The 18,885-nt window shown below is 30.6% G+C and overlaps 3 protein-coding genes and 2 pseudogenes across 4 annotated transcripts; 4 read left to right on the top strand and 1 right to left on the bottom strand.

Moving 5' to 3' along the window:
* The first annotated feature begins 1,374 nt into the window (after window positions 1-1,374).
* On the top strand, window positions 1,375-2,839 carry LOC146533103 (gastric triacylglycerol lipase pseudogene; annotated as a pseudogene). The gene has a single exon (XR_014878683.1). The product of XR_014878683.1 is annotated as a gastric triacylglycerol lipase pseudogene (transcript).
* Window positions 2,840-4,867: 2,028 nt separating this feature from the next.
* LOC146533102 (gastric triacylglycerol lipase pseudogene) lies at window positions 4,868-6,497 on the top strand (annotated as a pseudogene).
* A 404-nt stretch (window positions 6,498-6,901) lies between these two features.
* Window positions 6,902-7,519, top strand: LOC146533101 (small integral membrane protein 20). Its single transcript, XM_085196672.1, has 3 exons — window positions 6,902-7,165; window positions 7,242-7,298; window positions 7,405-7,519. Exons 1-3 carry the CDS (start codon window positions 7,051-7,053, stop codon window positions 7,452-7,454), a joined length of 222 nt encoding a protein of 73 aa, XP_085052798.1. The 5' UTR covers window positions 6,902-7,050; the 3' UTR covers window positions 7,455-7,519.
* Window positions 7,520-7,867: 348 nt separating this feature from the next.
* Window positions 7,868-16,392, bottom strand: LOC146533100 (WD repeat domain phosphoinositide-interacting protein 4-like). The gene is made up of 8 exons (XM_085196671.1): window positions 16,180-16,392; window positions 14,985-15,059; window positions 14,315-14,492; window positions 12,574-12,748; window positions 12,074-12,285; window positions 11,374-11,534; window positions 10,914-10,999; window positions 7,868-10,520 (listed from the first exon to the last, which is right to left on the bottom strand). Exons 1-8 carry the CDS (start codon window positions 16,232-16,234, stop codon window positions 10,491-10,493), a joined length of 972 nt encoding a protein of 323 aa, XP_085052797.1. The 5' UTR covers window positions 16,235-16,392; the 3' UTR covers window positions 7,868-10,490.
* A 193-nt stretch (window positions 16,393-16,585) lies between these two features.
* LOC146533099 (uncharacterized) lies at window positions 16,586-18,748 on the top strand. The gene is made up of 4 exons (XM_085196741.1): window positions 16,586-16,828; window positions 17,024-17,192; window positions 17,501-17,594; window positions 18,132-18,748. The coding sequence occupies exons 1-4, from the start codon at window positions 16,770-16,772 to the stop codon at window positions 18,467-18,469; spliced, it is 660 nt and encodes a 219-aa protein (XP_085052867.1). The 5' UTR covers window positions 16,586-16,769; the 3' UTR covers window positions 18,470-18,748.
* Window positions 18,749-18,885: the final 137 nt, after the last annotated feature.

Raw genomic sequence — 18,885 nt, 5'->3', positions numbered from 1 at the left:
ATTTGCAATTTTCTTTTATTACTTTTTTGAACTAGGTACGGTAGTTTCCGATTATATTTCGATTTTTTAATTTTGCAAAAATCTAATTAAAACACTTGAAACATTTACGCATCAAAGCCACCATTGTTTTTGGTTATTTGGCGCATATTTTGTCAAGTAAATATTATTATGTTTTAAAATTTAAGTATGTTTTTTTAAATATAATTTGAATAACAAAATAACAATAATAATGAACGCTATAGAATTGCATTAAGCGCGTGCGCTGCAAAATAGTTGAATATATGATGTAGGTACCTACTTAAGTACATTGTAGTACAAAAACATTCTATATCATTAGTTCTAAAATAAAGTCAGCGACACCGTATATCTCTTGTAAATAAGTCACAATTAGGCATTTTGTGATAAAAAAAATAATTGAAAATTCCAAGGTTCCATATTTCGCTTTTTTTTTGATAAAGATAATGAAACTTACAAGTGAAAGTTATTCCATCATCAAGGAAATTTTATGAAGATAAGTTATGGCTTTTATATCATTTAATGTGGACGTATAAGTACTTTTCGAAAAAATATAAAATTAAAATAATTCAACGCTCTGTTTACGACAACAAGGCCTAGGCTCGAGTCCCGCGGGAGGTGCCCTTGCCGCAAATGCCACCTATTTTTTAAATCAGCACCTATTTTTATAAAATTTGAAATTTAGACTCTTAAAAATATTCCACTGAACACGTTTCATGGTTTTTAGAATTCAGCCCCTAAACTGAAAATAATTTCATAAACATGTTTAATTAATATTCGATTAGTTCAAGCGGGCGAATCCGCCCAGTTCGGCTAGTAAGTTATATAGTATCGTAAATATTATGATAATTTTAAAGACCTTATATTATACTACTTGTTCATTTAAATAATAATTTATAGAATAAAAATCTATTTTTATAAGTTTTTATAAATTCAATTCATGATAATAGTAATAGAATTTAATTTTTATTTTAATGATATTCTATTTTAACTTTTATTGCATTTAATTAAAATACCAGTAATGTGTTTCTACATAGTAAGTATCGTAGATACAAGGAAGTAAATACTGTAGGTATAGATGATTATTAAATCCGTCCTAGTAGCTGTTTCTGTTAAGTAGGTTTTAAATAATTTGCGCTTGAAACCTAAACCTGTTTAAGTTAGCAATTACTTTAAAAATATAAGGTAAATAAATTTATTGAAAGAAATTAAAATTTAAAAAATATATATGATTTTTATATGCTATTTTAACAGTTAAGTAATTATTTATTGTTTACATTATATTAATGACATATTTCTTGTAAGTTACACACATTAAGCATCTATTTCCCTTCTATACAGGATCAGTTACCGTTTACAACTATCTATAAATAATATCAGTTAATACGAGTCGCGCGTGCAAGATTCACGTGTCGAACGCATCATGAAGTGGTTCTACTTTATATTTACTTTGTTTATATCAATACAAAATATCGAAAATACTTTACAAAAATTGTTACCAAAATGTGTTATTAGAAATTTGGCTGAGATGAAGAATGTACTTGAAGAAAACATACACCCAGGAACGGACCTTTTATATGAAAATTTTATGAACTTTGTTAACTCTCAACCTTCAAATGATGAAGAAAGAGGTGAAGATCCCAGTATAGACATGACTACACCACAATTGATTGCTTCCCATGGATATGTTGCTGAATCTCATACTATTGTGACTGATGATGGATACATACTGACGGTTCATCGGATACCGGTTTCAAGAAAATCAACCTGTAATACTGATGTTCCTCGTAAAACGGTTTTGTTGCACCACGGACTTTTGGGCAGTTCAGCTGATTGGGTTATTCCAGGTCCTGGGAAGGCTCTCGTTTATATATTGTCTGATGCCGGGTATGATGTCTGGCTAGCGAATGTTCGAGGTAACACGTACTCTAGGTCGCATATATCTTTAAGTACGAATGACTTTGCCTTTTGGAATTTTACTTTTCACGAAGTAAGTCAGTACGATCTGCCAGCTGTCATCGATTATATTGTTCATAAAAAAGGCTCCGATGTAAAATTGAATTATATCGGCCACTCGATGGGTACGACTATTCTATTTGCTTTGCTGTCAACGAAAACTCATTATAACAATGTTTTGAGTGGAGGGTTCGCGTTAGCTCCCGTCGCCTTTATGACCAATATCAGAAGTCCCATACGCCTGCTAGCGAAGTACAGTAATGAACTAGAATTTTTACTGAGACTTATTGGGATTAATGCATTTTTACCTCAAAATATTGTTTTGAAGTGGCTCTCCGAGTTTGCCTGTGAGGGGAACCGCTACGAAAAATATATTTGTGAGAATTCCATGTTTATGTTGTGTGGACCGGATAAGAAAGAATTCAATCAAACCCTGTTACCTGTGATTTTGGGGCACACGCCTGCTGGAGCATCAGCCAAGACTATAATTCATTATGCTCAAGAAATCCACCAAAGTGGAAAATTTCAACAATTTGATTATGGATACACGGATAATCTAAAAGCATACGGAACTCCAACGCCACCAGAATATAATATAACTAAAATAACTTTACCGATAGCTCTATTAAGCTCCAACAATGACTGGTTAGCAGGAGATGTGGATGTTACGAACTTGGCGGTGAAGATAACTAATTTAGTAGAACATTATATTGTTCCAATGAAAGAATTTAATCATCTTGATTTCTTATGGGCAAAGGATGCACCTACTTTAGTTTATGAAAAATTATTACAGCTACTAAAGGATGTGGAAAGAGGAGTGTATGAAGTGTCAACTAATCAAGTATAAATAAAGTTTTATATTATCTGATTTTTGTTTGTCTACCCCAAAGTTATTTAAATTTATATAAGTAATTTCTTATAAGTTTTATAAATATATTTCTTATGTTAATATACTTAAATGTACATACCTATATTCGATTTTATTTTTCATATTATTATTTTGTTTTTGTCATCATTTTCCTGTTGAAATAGTCAAAATGTCCAATGTTGTATAATTTACCTCATAACATATACAATAAAAAGGATTATTTTCAGTTTTAAGGTATAAAATTAATTAACAAGGTCTATGTCCCAAATCCGTATATAAGTAATTTGCCTACTTAGAAGAGTAAGTTAAATAGCTGAAACAAATTGAAAACTGCAGTGGCTAATGCAGAAATAATTTAAAATGACGATGCAGTTGATTTCTTACTTATAGGTTGCAATTAATGTTCCTCGGTCGGATCACAATTAAATCTTTAAAGAACGAGTGAATAGGTACTACCTAGGCAAGCATGCTCCACCTTTGTTCGCATCGTCACTTACTACCAGGTGAGATAGCGGACAAATGCTTGCCTATCTACAATAAAAAAAAATTCACAAGCAAACAAACACAAACTAGCACAATCCATACTCCGTTTCCCTTTCGTAGGCTGAAGGAAGGAAATCATAAATAATAATTAATTCCCTCGAGCGGGATCGAACCCATAACCGCCGCGTGACTGTATCACGCTCTTGTGCCCCTGCACCACAAAATATAAAATATTTAGCTTGTATTAAGAACATTATAATTAGGTACCACTACTAAGTATATTTAATCTATACTAATATAATAAAGCGGAAGAGTTTGTTTGTTTGTTTGTTTGTTTGTTTGTTTGTTTGTTTGTTTGTTTGTTTGTTTGTTTGTTTGAACGCTAAGATCTCTGGATCTACTGGTCCGATTTACATTGTTTTTGTTTTGTATGAAAGCTGCATTCTTCAGAAGTGCTATAGGCTATATAACATTACATTACACATATATACTAATAAATTAAAATACTTTCTAATTTGACATGCAATTTATTCTGCCATGTTAATAACAACCGTCGTCGCTACGCGACCGCGTTCGTTACCGCGTCATTTTGATATTCATCCTTATGAAAATAAATATAATAGTCACTTTTAGCATTTCATCTAGATTGAAATTATATTTCTATAGAAATTATATTCTTATATTTCAAGCAGGCGTAGCCGCGTCCGGGTCCGCTAGTTTTATATAAATAGATATAGATATTATCAATACCTTTTAAATGCATTTTATTACAACTTGGAAATATGAGTCATTTATTCATATAATATGAGATGCACCTTTGAACTTTTTATCTAACAACTATTAGCTAACAAGTAATCCGTTGTTAAATAGGTATATATAAAATTCTATATAAAGATATAGAACTTTATATATACATATAATTTTATGTTATACTAAATACCATATGTTACTTAATCTCTATTTTATAACGCAGTTCATGGGAATAGGAATGGGGTGGAGGTGTCCACGCCTATTCTTATAAACTAGAATATCTGCAGAATTTTTATAAACTAGAAAATTAAACCTAAAACATTTATAAAAAAAAAATTGTCTCTATACGGCTTTTATCGATAATTATTAAAACATTAAATCAGCTTCACGTATCCCGCATACAGCAGGGTAGGCAAAAGAAGCCCAGTGTTAAGACACTCCATTCCCCACTTTCAGCTGAACTTTTCGAGGCCATGCCATTACCTGACATGGCTATGATTTCCTCCTCTTTCCTCTAGCAATCTCCTCTTTCCTCGATCCCCACTTGAGGACATAAATATTTATTTAAATTTCCATTTTCTTCGCTCTGTTGTCGAGGAAAAGCGCGGCGTTGAGATCCGCCACTCAACACGCAATGCGTCCAGAATTCCGCTGAAAGTAGGGAACGAAGTGTTTTAACACTAGGTTCTCTCTGCCTACCCTGATGTATACGGGATACAGCGTGAAGCTAAATATATAAATTATATAATTTGTTATTAATAAGTTATAGATAAAAAAACAACGTTTACTTATTTCCCCTTAGTATAGGGTCAATTGTAAGCACTGTAGCTATAGTATTTATAATAATTAATAATATAAGTAATATCAGTTAACACGAATTGACCGTACACGATTCACGTGTTGAACGCACCATGAAGTTGGTCTACTTTATAATTACTTTGTTTACGTTTATTCAACATAACGAGTGTCATATAAAGTGGTTGAAGGATATTCTCCCGAATTTTGTCCTCAAAGAATTATCTGAATTAAAGAAAATTATTAATGAAGATTCAACTAAACCTACTGACTATGAAAATTTTCGTAATTATGTAGACTCGCAGCCGTCGATACATCATGGTAGCGAAGGGGATTCCAGCATAAACATGACTACGCCACAATTGATTGCTTTTCATGGGTATATTTGTGAATCACACACCATTATCACTGAAGATGGATACATACTAACAGTTCATCGAATACCTCATTCGAAAAAAGGAAGCTATAATAACATTAGCTCTCGTAACACGATTTTGCTGCATCACGGTCTTTTGGGCAGTTCAGCGGATTGGATCATTCCAGGGCCAGATAAAGGTCTGGCTTACATATTGTCCGATGCCGGGCACGATGTCTGGATGGCAAACGCTCGAGGCAACATCTACTCCAGGGCACACATCTCTTTTAGCAAGAGTCAAGCCGCCTTCTGGAATTTTACTTTCCACGAAATAAGTCAGTACGATCTACCAGCAGTTATGGACTATATCGTTTGTAAAAAAGGTTCCGATGTAAAATTGAGCTACATCGGACACTCGATGGGTACGACTGTTCTGTTTGCCTTGCTATCAACGAAAACTCATTATAACAATGTTTTGGCAGCAGGATTTGCTTTAGCTCCGGTAACTTTTATGACCAAAATCAGAAGTCCTGTGCGTCTTATGGCAAAATATAGCGATAAAACGGAGTTTTTACGAAAACTTTTTGGTAATGAATTTTTACCCAAAAGCATAGTTTATGACTGGCTGTCTAATTATGCGTGCGCAGATTGCGATAAGGACTTTTTATGTGAAAATTTTATGCTTATGATATGTGGACCCAACAGTAAAGACTTGAATCAAACGTTACTCCCCACGATTTTTGGGCACACACCTGCCGGAACTTCTTCTAAAACAATAATTCATTACGCTCAGGAGGTCCAAAATGAAGGTCGCTTCCAACAATTTGACTATGGCATTCAGGGCAACATAAAAGCATATGGAACATTTGGCCCGCCTGAATATAACTTAACTAAAATAACTTTACCAATAGCGCTGTTTAGCTCTAAGAATGACTGGTTGGCAGGAGACGGAGATGTTTCCATCCTAAGCATCAAAATTTCTGACTTGATAGAACACTATGTAGTTCCAGTTGATGATTTTAATCATCTCGATTTTTTATGGGCGCAAAATGCACCTAATTTCGTTTATGACAAATTATTACAATTGCTAAAGGAAATAGAAGCCCAAATATCATTCACCTTACGCTAAACACCAAAGATACAATTAAGTATAGCAATTAAAAGGTTGCAAGCAAGTTTAAAGCAAGTTTGAAGTATCAAATAGTATATAGCTTTCTATTATCAGATATATTATTGTTTTTTACAGTATATAAACAAATAAACATTATCATAATAGTTTTATATCTATTTTCCTAGTATAAACATAAATAGAATAGTTCATAATTTATTTTATAGTTAGTCATACAACCTATTGATACATATTCAACTAAGATTTTTTCAACACCATAAATAAATGTAACAGAGTACATTACGAGTTTCCTTTTGCCTTCTATACGAGAAAAGCATGAAGCTGTTTCTTTATTATATCTATCTAACATATTTATGTACATAGTCAGTTTTTTAGTTTTTCGTTGACCATAAACCACTTACTTAATTAATTGTTAAATAGAAAGCATAATATAAAGAAGTGTATTGAGTGCAAACCAAATATTTGTATTAATAAGTAATACCATAGATATCTCTTATGCGACTCTCCGCCCGACTCCCGACTTCCCAACCCAAGTCATGTTTGACACTGACAGATGACAGGATGACCAATGACAGCTATGTCGTTGAATGAAATTATATTTATATTTTATCAATTATCAATATTAAGGGAAGGGAATCTTTAAAAATTTTAATATTGAATATTGAGTTTTATTTAATAAATATTCTGAAGTAATTAGAAATGGCGGTTTCTAAGAATGTGCGATATATAGCATTCCTCAGTGGTTTTTTTGGTTTATTAGGGCTTACCTTATATCCTATTGCTATTAGCCCAATGATAGATGTTAGCGAGTACAGTAAGTTGAAATTCATTAAATAAAGTATTACACAACAAATATAATTAAAATACAAAGTGATAAAAATTACTTACAGAAAAAATACAGAAAGAGACAAGGAAAAATATAAAACAAGAAGACATACAACCTGGAAGTAAGTATATTATAGATAAAATGAATACCAAATTTTGTATAATACTTGTCTATTTTAACTAATATCTATAACTTAGTATTTGAAAAATAATATTTTATTGTTTTAGATATGAAAGTTTGGTCAGATCCATTTGGACGTAAGAAGGAGAATGAATAAAACTGGTATTAAAAATGAAATAGTTATTGTTACTTAGTAAATAAATTATATATATTAAATGGTAATTACTTTATCAATATTATTTTTCTAACTAGGATATTTTTTTTTAAATGTAAAAGTATTTGTATAATTTAAGAAAAAGATTCCATTCCATCTCCTCATCGACTTGAAAATGAAACACGATTTTATAAAAATTTGCTTCACATACCTTCTTTAAATGGTACATACATAAGTAAAACAATATATAATATCCTAAAACAATTTACGAAACATTGAATATTGAGTGGCAATACTCCAATACAGTAACTCATTGTCACCATCTTTTTTACCAAAGCGGGGAAATTAGAATATTTTTTAAAGTATAATCATTTATCCCAGTATGTTACTTTTTTCCATAATAATAAAACTAGCAATAATCTTTAAAATCTTTATTCATCATTATCTTCGCAAAAATGTGTTGTCATCATTTCCTTAAAAGTAGAAAAAGCTGACACATTGATTTACTATATCTAGCATTGATATTATATAAAAGCTATGCCACTACTTATTTACATGGTTATACACATGACAACTCATGGGGTTATGTTGTGAATAAGTTGACATATCAATATTTTACATATGTAATTATATAATACAATATCTAATTGAGACTCCCAGACTCTAATGAATAATATATTTAAACATAACTTTCATTAAAGAATTTCTAATTCTATATCCTGCAACCATAGAGTTAAGATTCTCTATTCCCCACTTTCCGCCTAGTCCTGACATTGTATTTATAGTGGCAGTTCTCAACGCTGCCCTTTGTCTTGTCACCAGAATTAGGAAATGAATATAACCTATTTCCCTGAATGGGAATAGAACTCACAACAGTAGTGTTTACAGTGTCAATTTCTATATCTAAGTCAAAATACTTATCACTTATTAAAGTAGCATATAAAATAACTATTCAATACAACACTCACTTTAATATTTGTATATATAATCATACTATTCAAATCTTATCAACTTATTCACATATTATTACATTGAATTTATAATATTAAGGAGTTAATCTATTTTCTTTCAGTTCAAATTTAACTAACAATAACTAAAAATAAAAGATATGATTTAAAATATATTAATATTTGTAACTAAAAGTATGCATGCACCAATAAATTTATATTTAAAGTGACTTTATGACCTTCAAATTATATGTGTGAATAAGATAAACATCAACAAGTATATAAATAATTCATAATAATAATTAAATTTTTCATCTTTTTTTCTATTTTAAATATAATTGTAATTTTTTTAAAATCCAAATATAATGAGCAATCACAAGATCATTTTGAGCTTAAAAAAACAAAACAATTAAAAAATCGATTTTATATGACAATTTTTATTAAAATATGAAAATGTTATATATATATATTTGTAATTAGTCTTTGCATCACTTAAAGCCTTTTTTTTAATATTGTATAATTAAGTGAAATGCAAAAACTTTATGCCTTACAAAAATCTTTTATTAGATTATATTAATATAAAGAACACAAAGACATCACAAACATTATGTTTTATATACATATTGCGCGTAGGACTTAAATTTTTAATTAACTTTGTAAACTATAAACTATATAAGTGTGTTATGTTATAATTCCATAAATACACATACTATAATTTTAAATACATATTTTTGAAATAAATGAGCAATTACAAATTATTTTTAATTTACATATGATAGAATAAACCATATCATTATTCTGTAAAATTAATACAATTATTAAATATTTATAATTGCTGATTTAAATGTAAATACACAAAAAATTAAGCTACCATTAAAAAAGTTAAATTATAATATAGCATTTGTTTATAAAACATTTTTTTTAGTATAGACGCCTCATATTTTTTATTTTACAAGCAAATGCCAAAAAAACTGTCAAAATATTTTTATTTTAATTATATACTTACAAAACGTTTTTCTTCAATAACACAAACTTATAACTTGTGTTTCTACTTAAAATCGAGAACAAATAATGTGACTAAATTACTTAAAGTTTCATAAAATATAATTATTGCATTTTATCTTTCATACACACTCTCATTCAGTCATTTTTAAATTTAAGAACTTTTTTTTTTATTTTATTTATAATTATTATAAGAAATGCAGTTTAGTGCCCGTTGTGTCTTTTTATATTATGAGAAATTTATATAACCCCCTTTAATTTTTCATTCATCATGTCTACTTAAATATTCTTTGATTTTATATAAAAAACGTTAATGCAAATATTTCGTTGCTCTTTTTTATGAATTATTTTTGCAAACATTATTTATTATAATAAAACTAGATGTTTAATTTTTATTCTACCATAGACAAAGTTGGTGTTTTTTAATCTATGCTCATATAAAATGGCTGTTCTAAATTCAAATTTAATTTAATAGCAAGGTTTTAAGGGTAATATAAGTATGTATACAGCATGCTAATGACATTTAAAGGCTTTACAATCGCAAATGTCATGTTTGTTTTAATAATAATGTATAAATTATATTGAACCTTTTTTTACTATATTACCTGTGTTTGAAATTAAATATTTATTATTATAATACACAAGTAAATATAAGAAAATAAATTATTCAATTAATTATATACATAATTATTTAATAATAAATACTTTTATAATATTTATACATATGGCAACATTTTCACATTTTTTATGACATCGTTAGCATGTTGTACACAGAGATGTTTCGTTAACATTAAATTTAAGCGCAGTCTTTGTTTCAGTAAAGATATAATTATATGTATAGCCTTTTCGAAATGATTATTATTATTCTTTTTCATTATTATTTAATTAGTTCATAACTATTTTCAAAAACAACAATATCACATTTGCGCGGAATACTTATATTAGCCTTAAAATGTCTAACCAATTATAGAGTAGCAAAAATACATTATTTCGTGTACATACGAATCACTTAAATTTAAACTACCGTGTATTATCACTTTTCACTTTTGCAATATATAAATGTTGTCCCTTGTTAGAATTTATATAACAATCAATGCAAAAATTCGTCATCGTCGCCTACCTGTCAAAATAACAATATTTTATTTAATTTTAAAGAGTAACAAAAAGAGTATATTTTATATATTATCACAATAGCAGATGTGTTTAAAAATCGGTATTGTTGATGTTGGGAATCTTACTGGACCTTACACACGTTTAAATATTGCAAATGAACATGGCAAGGAATGTTTAAAAAATAATATATAACTTTAATATAACTTCAAAAATAATGGTTTTTAAAGTTATACTTTTTGGTTTCACCTTTTAGTCCGCAGTTCTCTTTCAGTTCAATTGTTAAGATATTACGTGTTAAGTGGCGGAACGATAATGATCCCGTTTACAGTCGGCATCATCATTTATATTACGTTATGGTAAAATTATTTTAATAATGATTACTGTCATTAGTTAATCTTACCTGTAAGAAGTATTCAAAATCACTTCGATGGCAATTGCCTTCTGCTGAGAAGGTAAATTTGTGGAAAGTGCCGTCTTCACATATCACTGTACATAAAAAAGATTTTTATAATTGTTTTATTAGAGTAGAAAAATATTTTTAGATAAATATATAAAAATAAGTACGTAGCGGGAATCGAACCCAAGGTTCTTGGGACGATTGTACACAAAAAAATTATGAATGTAGTAAAGTATTAATTATTGTAGATTAACGAGAAGTCACCTAATTCCAGTGTCAATTTCTGTCTGACAATTATAAGAAGACGAGAAGATATTAGTAAGGAATCAATTATGCGCGACAGGAAGGCCAACTAAGGGAGTGAAGAATTACCGCGGCCTTCCCCGAAGTAAGTGGAGGAAGCACACTAATAAAGAAGTGAAGTACTTCCTCCCGCTCCCTAATGAAGGTAAGAGCAACTCACCCACTGCGGCGCTGTCATGCGCGAAGGCGCAGAGTGCGGGCGCGGCGGCGGCGGCGGGCGCGGCACACAACCGCGCGCAGGCGCCGCGCGCCGCCCACACGTGCAGCGTGCCCTTGTCCGACACGCAGCACACCAGCGTGGCGGCCGCGTTGAACTTTATGCTGGGTTACAATGATTAAATAAACAACTTTAGACGATATACATTTATTATAAGTTTATAAAGCGATTCGTTGAGTACCAACACCTCGAAATTCAGGCATCGCGTAGGGAACAGAGTGTTACACGGTTCGCTACGCCTGCTTGATATACGCGTATTCACGCTTTATTACAACAATTTATATTTTTAACATTGACAAAAAATACACAGTCAGTAAGACAATGAATACAAAGCATTAAAAGTCGGATACTTACTATATTATTAATTCTATATTGTTCACTATACATCATTATAGTCTAAAAATTTGGGAGCCACCAGTTTACCACTTTACCAGTTTAGTTGTTTTTAAAAAGGAATGAAATAATTAGATCGTACCAACATACGACTGCATAATCAACCGTTGTGGGTTCGATTCGGAGGAGTGACTTAATGGAGAACAGAGGGTCTCAACGCTAGGTTCCCCTACTTTACTATGTACAAAAAAAACGCAGATAGAGATAGCTGGTTTACGAATTAAGATATCGATATCAAATAATAACTTACCAATAAACATCAGCGTAATCCGATCCACGTCTCAACTCATGCAGCATATGCTTAGTGGTTGTGTCCCATAGTCTAATGATAGTACCGCGTTCGGACGCGGTCGCTAACTTAGCGCCGTTCGCCGACAAGCTTATACATACTAAATCTGTTTGATGACAGCCTACGACTGCTGGTGAACTGGACGCTGCACCTTTTACAGATCTAGATACATCCTAAAATTATAATTTTTAGATAATATTTAAGGAGAAACACAATATTTACATTTATAAATTGAGCAGTTTCCCTACAGATTGACAACGACGTCAATCTCTAATAAAATCTCCAATAAAAAAGAGTAAGGCACGACTTCGTGGATGATATTATATACAGTTAGTCAATTGTTATCGATTTTAGTCATTTTTAACACGTTTTTTCGATACATTTAAGTAGCTACTGACTAGTAGAATTTAAAAAGCTCATACAATATACAAATATTTAATAAAAAAAAATAGTATTCTCACCAACAGTTGTAAGGAACCTTTCCTGTGAGCTGGTGCGGCAAGTATTTGTAATGCGTTGGGGTCAGTCGCTATGGCGCACAGAGGCCTCGCTGTTGCCGGAGTACGCAACAACGCGACGCGCGCCAGAGATGGCAGTGACAACACTTGGATAGACGACGTTAGTACTACTGCTACCCTGGAAAATCGATATTTATTCCAATTTTAAAAACATTAAACTTAGCCTATAATACTTGTAATTCGGCGGAAAGTGCAAAATGGGAAAATTTGCGGGATACAGCGTGAAGTTGATTTATTTTTATTAAACTTATCTTCTTTTTATAAAAAAACTACAAGGCCAAATTTTAATTAAGCATTCATCTTCTATTTTGGTTTTGGAAAAGTTATATCAAATAATGTTAATATTAATTGATAAACATTCGCAAAAAATATATATAGTTATTTGCAAAAATCTATACTTTAACACTAAACTGATTGCTATAATATTTATTAGGTTATTCGGTTAAGGTCGTTTTATCTTATCGATTCAAAGTAAATACTACTGTCTGTCGTATATGACTGTAACTATTATTTTAAATGTGGGAATTCTTATTTCAACATTTAATTCAATATTTGTGTATTTGTATTTCTATACATTATCTTTATAATATTAAACTTTAAATCCTCGAGTATAGAAAATTAGTATTAACTAAGTAGGAAATTAGTTTTTCTAATTTTCGTCCAATTATACATTTATTATAAGTATTTCTTTTAAATTGTTAAAAACTAGTAACTATTTTTCAGGCCTATAACCAAGAATAAACTGAATATTCATTCAAAATAATGAAGTTTTTATTAATAATACAAAATAGTAGGCAGGTACTTATAATAAATCAATATTAACATAGTTAAGGAAGTTCCAACCAAATTTATTATTCGAAGGTTGATCCAAGGCCTTGTGTTCTAGCGCCCATGTGCATTTTAAAATCGCAAATCAAATAAACGATTTGTGGAATGTGAAACAACTAATTGCTTTATGTATTTTTTTGCTTCACCTTGTTCGTATCCCGCACATATCATGGTAGGCAGGGAGAATCTAGTGTTAAGACACTCTTTTCTCCACTTTGTCTTTTTACAGTTCGGCGAAATGAAAATTAAATTATTCATTTTCCCCGAGCGGTAGTCGAACTCAAAACTGTCGCGCTGACAGTGACACACTGTGCAACTGTGCTACGACGGTCTTATTTATTTTAAAGCAATTATTTTCATACAATAGATAGGTAGCTTTGACGTGTAATGTGTAAATGCGTCATAAAATTTTATTTGTGCTCATTATTTATGCTGTGTTAAAGTAAAGAACAAAGAAATCAAAATATTTTACAAATGTGGACAGTTGTTATTCACCATTGTAGGTATATTATCGCTTCGAGGACAATAAAATGAACAAAATTTAAGATTTTAGAATTAGGTTCCACTTCCATAGCATAACGAAAACGAAAACTGTACTGTGTGTATGTTTTTTTCAGATTACAAACTATCCGTGTGCAAAATTTCATTAAATTAATTTTAATTATTTTTCGTTGACTTAAGCAGTCAACCAAAAACAATTACCAGGATTTATACATATTTATATAATATCTTATTTTAACTATATTTTACTCTCGGTAACGTATAGTTTGTGCATATTAAGAAATCTATTCAATACCGTTATAAAAACAAATTAATTTTAGCTAAGCATATTAGTAATAAAAAAACCATATATTACTTGTCCTTCCTAGCTTTCAGCGCTCGTATTGGCGATTTGAACAGAACCTCGGCTTTGAAGGCGCGTTGCTGGTCGTCGAGCAGCATTAGGCTGCAGGGGCGTCTGGCTCGAACTAGCAAGAGCCAGTTTGTACGGAACACCATTTCACATAGTGACACTTCCCCTAATTCTTCTTTGCCTGGAATTTAAATAAAAAAATAGCTTATTAGATCAAAGAAAGAATATGTAAGTACATAGTAAATACAAATAATATATTTGTATATAACCTTTTGTAAGCAATCATATTGGCCTTTGTAAATTATAGTGTTACTCATAATAAAACAATTAATGCAGTAATGTTAATACAAAACAGGTGTCTAAGTTTACTTAAAGAAAATGCAAATTTATGCATACACATGTTTCTAAGGTAACTATGACTATACTATACAGCAAACTATATCACAGCTAAAATACTATACAAAACAAATATACATAACCATATTTTAAATATAAAATTTAAACTAATATAGAATTTTCTTTAAAAAATTTAATTGTTGTTTTAGTTTGGTGATAGGATAATTAAAAAGTCATTAATTAATAAAATGAATAAGAACATATTATTATCACAAATACAAAATTAATTACCATGTTGTAAAATTATTACTATGAAATTAATTGTAACTTTACTTACTGTAGTGAGCCTTTTCAACCAATGGGTCCACATTATAGACGCGCAGGCCAGATGTTAAACAGCAAGTGAAGCAGCCTGTGATTTATACAAATATAAAGTTTTTGGATGTCATAAAATGTTTAATGTAATTCACTCTAAAATAAAATGAAATTGTTTTAAACAGTCCAAGTGTTCTGACCACTAAACCACACATTCTTATTCAAGCTGTTCTGCCATTCAACACGCAATGCCTGCAGAATCAGCAGAAAGTGGGGAACAGAGTGTCTTAACACTAGGTTCCCTCTTCCTAACCTGCAGTGTGCGGGATACAGTATGAAAGTTATTCAAGCTACATCAAAATTGTTAAATGCCTGTTACAATTTACCTTTTTATGGAGATAGACTTATAAACAAATCTATACTATGGAATGACAGTTTTAAAAACATAAAAATACACTTAAATAATCTAAAAAAAAATGGTTATATTTTAAAGAATAATTTTGTTTGTATTTATAGAAAAAAAATAATAGGTGATGGTTCACAAGAATAATAAAATATGTTTATCTAAACAATATGTGAATAAATTCTCATAGATAATTCAAAACATGAAGTATTTTTATACATTTTTATTACTAATAGCAATGATTTTGCATATTTTTTCTATTGTTTTGCTGTACTTAATTATAGATTAAAAATGACGTCAAAATAGTGACCATTTAAGTTCTTGTTCTGTGATACAAGGGTGAATAAACTCAATAAAAACATACAAAATCTCTTTACTAAATGATTCATGATAACAGTTATTATAAATAAAAAGTTCTTAGTTAAGACAAAAAATATTTCACTTAGTGTATTCTATAAGTTTTTTTTAGAATATCGAAAATAAATACTAATGTCTTTGTGGTCATAATAATTCTAATTTAACAAATATTATAACATGAGAAAGCCAAACAATAGTGAGTATTCATAAGTAAGCTGCGTGGGCGCGCTATCAAAAATATCAACAACACGTGGAGTTTTTACGAACGCAAGGAGCGTGGCAACCGTATTGTACGCAACGCAATTGTATAGCGTTGCCACTCGTCTTTAAACTGTCTCAATATAGTTCGTCAGGTATATCCTGATGCATATACTTAGATTACTCATATGTTGAATAATTTGGTCGTTACCAAAGAGAACAAAGAACTCTGGTTGGAGAACTAGGAAGTGAGACAAACCTTGGTCCTGGTTAAATCCCAGGCTCGTGATACCGCTGCTCCTCCGGCGCGCCATGTTTCTTCCACAAAAAAATTATCATAAACATTGAGTTGCTTTTATATCAATTGATTCACTGGACATTTTCACATCAAAATTTTAAATACGCACATTTGTTATGTTACATGTTCCCAGTATGTGATACACAGCTGATTTGATGACTGCTGACAGAAAAACATACGAGTTGCCAGGTGTATAACGAGTTTGAGTGTTACCAGACACAAATGTATACCATATAAAAATAATATTTATAACTATTTATTTATATACTAAATACAATTATTATAGCTGTCTACATCATGGAATATAGAAAAAATAAAAACAGAAAAGTGTCAAAATGTTTTTATCTTCCCTCATTGATGAAATTATAATGCAAATCAAATTTTTCGTTTCGAAAGCTGTATTAAATTATGTAGGGTGTCAGTTAGCAAAGGCCGTAATTGTTAATTTAAAAAATATTAACATCATAAATTGATGCAACTTATGTCTGATTAGAAAATTATCAGTGTCCACTATAACATTTTGGTAAAATTTTAAGTAAATTTAGGGTAAAATGGATACAACAACAAACAGTGAATACCGTTGGCCTTTTCCAAAACCTATTGTGGGGAAGTAAGACAATGTTTTGCATTTGTAGTCTTCTTATCACCTAGTTAGTACGGCCAATATATGTGTTTAGTCTATATTTTCTTATTATTACGTTTTTTTGTTGTTAGACTATTTCTCTCATTCGCAGCTCATTTTTGTAATAATTCATTGAATATTATTCTACTAATCGTACTATTGTATAAATATACTGTATTTTAGGCCATGTGAACCCCCTATCCCCGATGCAGCACCGACAGTCAGACCTCCTCCCGTCGCACCATATTGCCACTGCGATGCCCATTCCTATTCTCCTCGAGTCGAACAATACAAACAATTGCTCGAAAAGGAGCAAAAACTTTGTCAAGATTATGAACAATTAAGAAAACAGGTAGGGTAGCTACTATTTTAGTTTTTGTTTGAATTGATTTGAATTGCCTTTTAATTACTATTTGGAATGGAAAAAATGCAAAACTCCACAGAATCTATAAATAAATAAATAATGATAAATGATAATTCCTTTTAAGTTTTGTCTCTTTTTCATTAATTAGATAACACAATCTAAGGCTAGTAATTTTCCTGTAGTGACTTTGTTTTAATATAAAAGTCCTTTTGAAGAAAAAAACTTACCCTTCTTGTTTCTCACGCCGTGACCATTTACGTTTCAATTGAACATAAGTAATTAGGTATTATTTCTAGATGGTCGATGTGACAAATGATATACTCGATCATCCTTGCGACGATCTCGACAGTAAAATGATGACAATGTATCAAGCCACGTTTAAGAAAAGGTGTAAGTATAATAAAATAAATAAAATAAAAACTTAATATTTTTTTTATATTGATAGGCTTAGGGATTTAAATACTAAAACACTTAAGTTTCAGTATTTCGTCTCTTTTAGAGATTTTGCTTAAAAGAGGAACCTAATTCCGCATTTTGTTTTTATTCGGAACGATATATTTTTTTTGAATGGGGATCAATGATTTCAACAACATTTTAATAGGTAAATCCTTATAAAGTAGATTGCATATTGAATTTGCTGTGAATGATCACAATGGTGATTCAATTGGTGTAATTTAGAAGAAAGCTGTTGATTCCGTTCTAAAATGAAACATACAATTTTATAACCGTTCATATAAAATATTTACATTTAATATCTTGAAAAATATTGAAAAATGATTTTGTCTAACTTATTTCTGTTTGAATTGAACATTACATTATGTTATGTAGTGCACTTAAGTGAACTTCATTTATAAAAAAATAAATTCGGTGAAATCACTAAAACATAATCATTAAAAATACTAATTAATTAATTACCTTTTGTACCAGCATTCCCAGTATCAGATTACCGAAAAATAATAGCCGCGGCACAGTCCAACGCGCCTGTTCCAATAGAAAGCCATAAGCTTGGTCTGCTACGTTGTTACAAAGATCCCACGCATTTCACCGATCAGCCACCCAAAGTTCGACCCACCATCCATCCACCGAGTCCAGTGACCACTGGAGTTAGTCCAAAATCTATCCAGACTTGGTTCACCGATTTCCCAGGAAGAACTGAATACATGGATACCTATAGTTCTGCCGCAAAAGCGAGTTGGAGGTCCATGCAAAGATTTAAAGAACCTCTGCCGTCTACCAGAAGGAGAGCTGACGATACTTGTAGTTAATTTGTTTTTTTTTAGGGGTAATAGCAAAATTTTCTTTAAGTGGATTTGCTTTTAAAAATATAAAATTACATGAAAATTCATATTTTTTCGTTAATTTGTAACTAATAAAGTTTATTAGTTAATAACTAAATGTAACTTTTGGTTATCGATACTTCCAATTAAAAACTAATTCTATTAATTATTAGAAGCTGGCTCTATAAAAATGTCGACTGGACCGTTGTATTGCTTGTAAACATTGTTTTGTGTGTGTGAATTTTCAATAAAACATGGGAAGATAGATTGTTTTTTTTATTTTCTCGTACAAGATGAAAGCCCATTTTTGTTGTTGCTGCAACTCACTGTGCAGTAATTTTTGGTAAAGATTCGGTTTATTATAGAGTACCAATTTTCATACAAACAACTAGTTTTAATTTAGC

The sequence above is a fragment of the Heliconius melpomene genome, chromosome 13 (assembly GCF_056956725.1).
Source record: "Heliconius melpomene rosina isolate 202511_hmr_F chromosome 13, ASM5695672v1, whole genome shotgun sequence".
NCBI classification, from domain to species: domain Eukaryota; kingdom Metazoa; phylum Arthropoda; class Insecta; order Lepidoptera; family Nymphalidae; genus Heliconius; species Heliconius melpomene.
The sequence above is the reverse complement of the archived record's forward strand: the minus strand, read 5'-3'. Positions and strand labels throughout refer to the sequence as shown.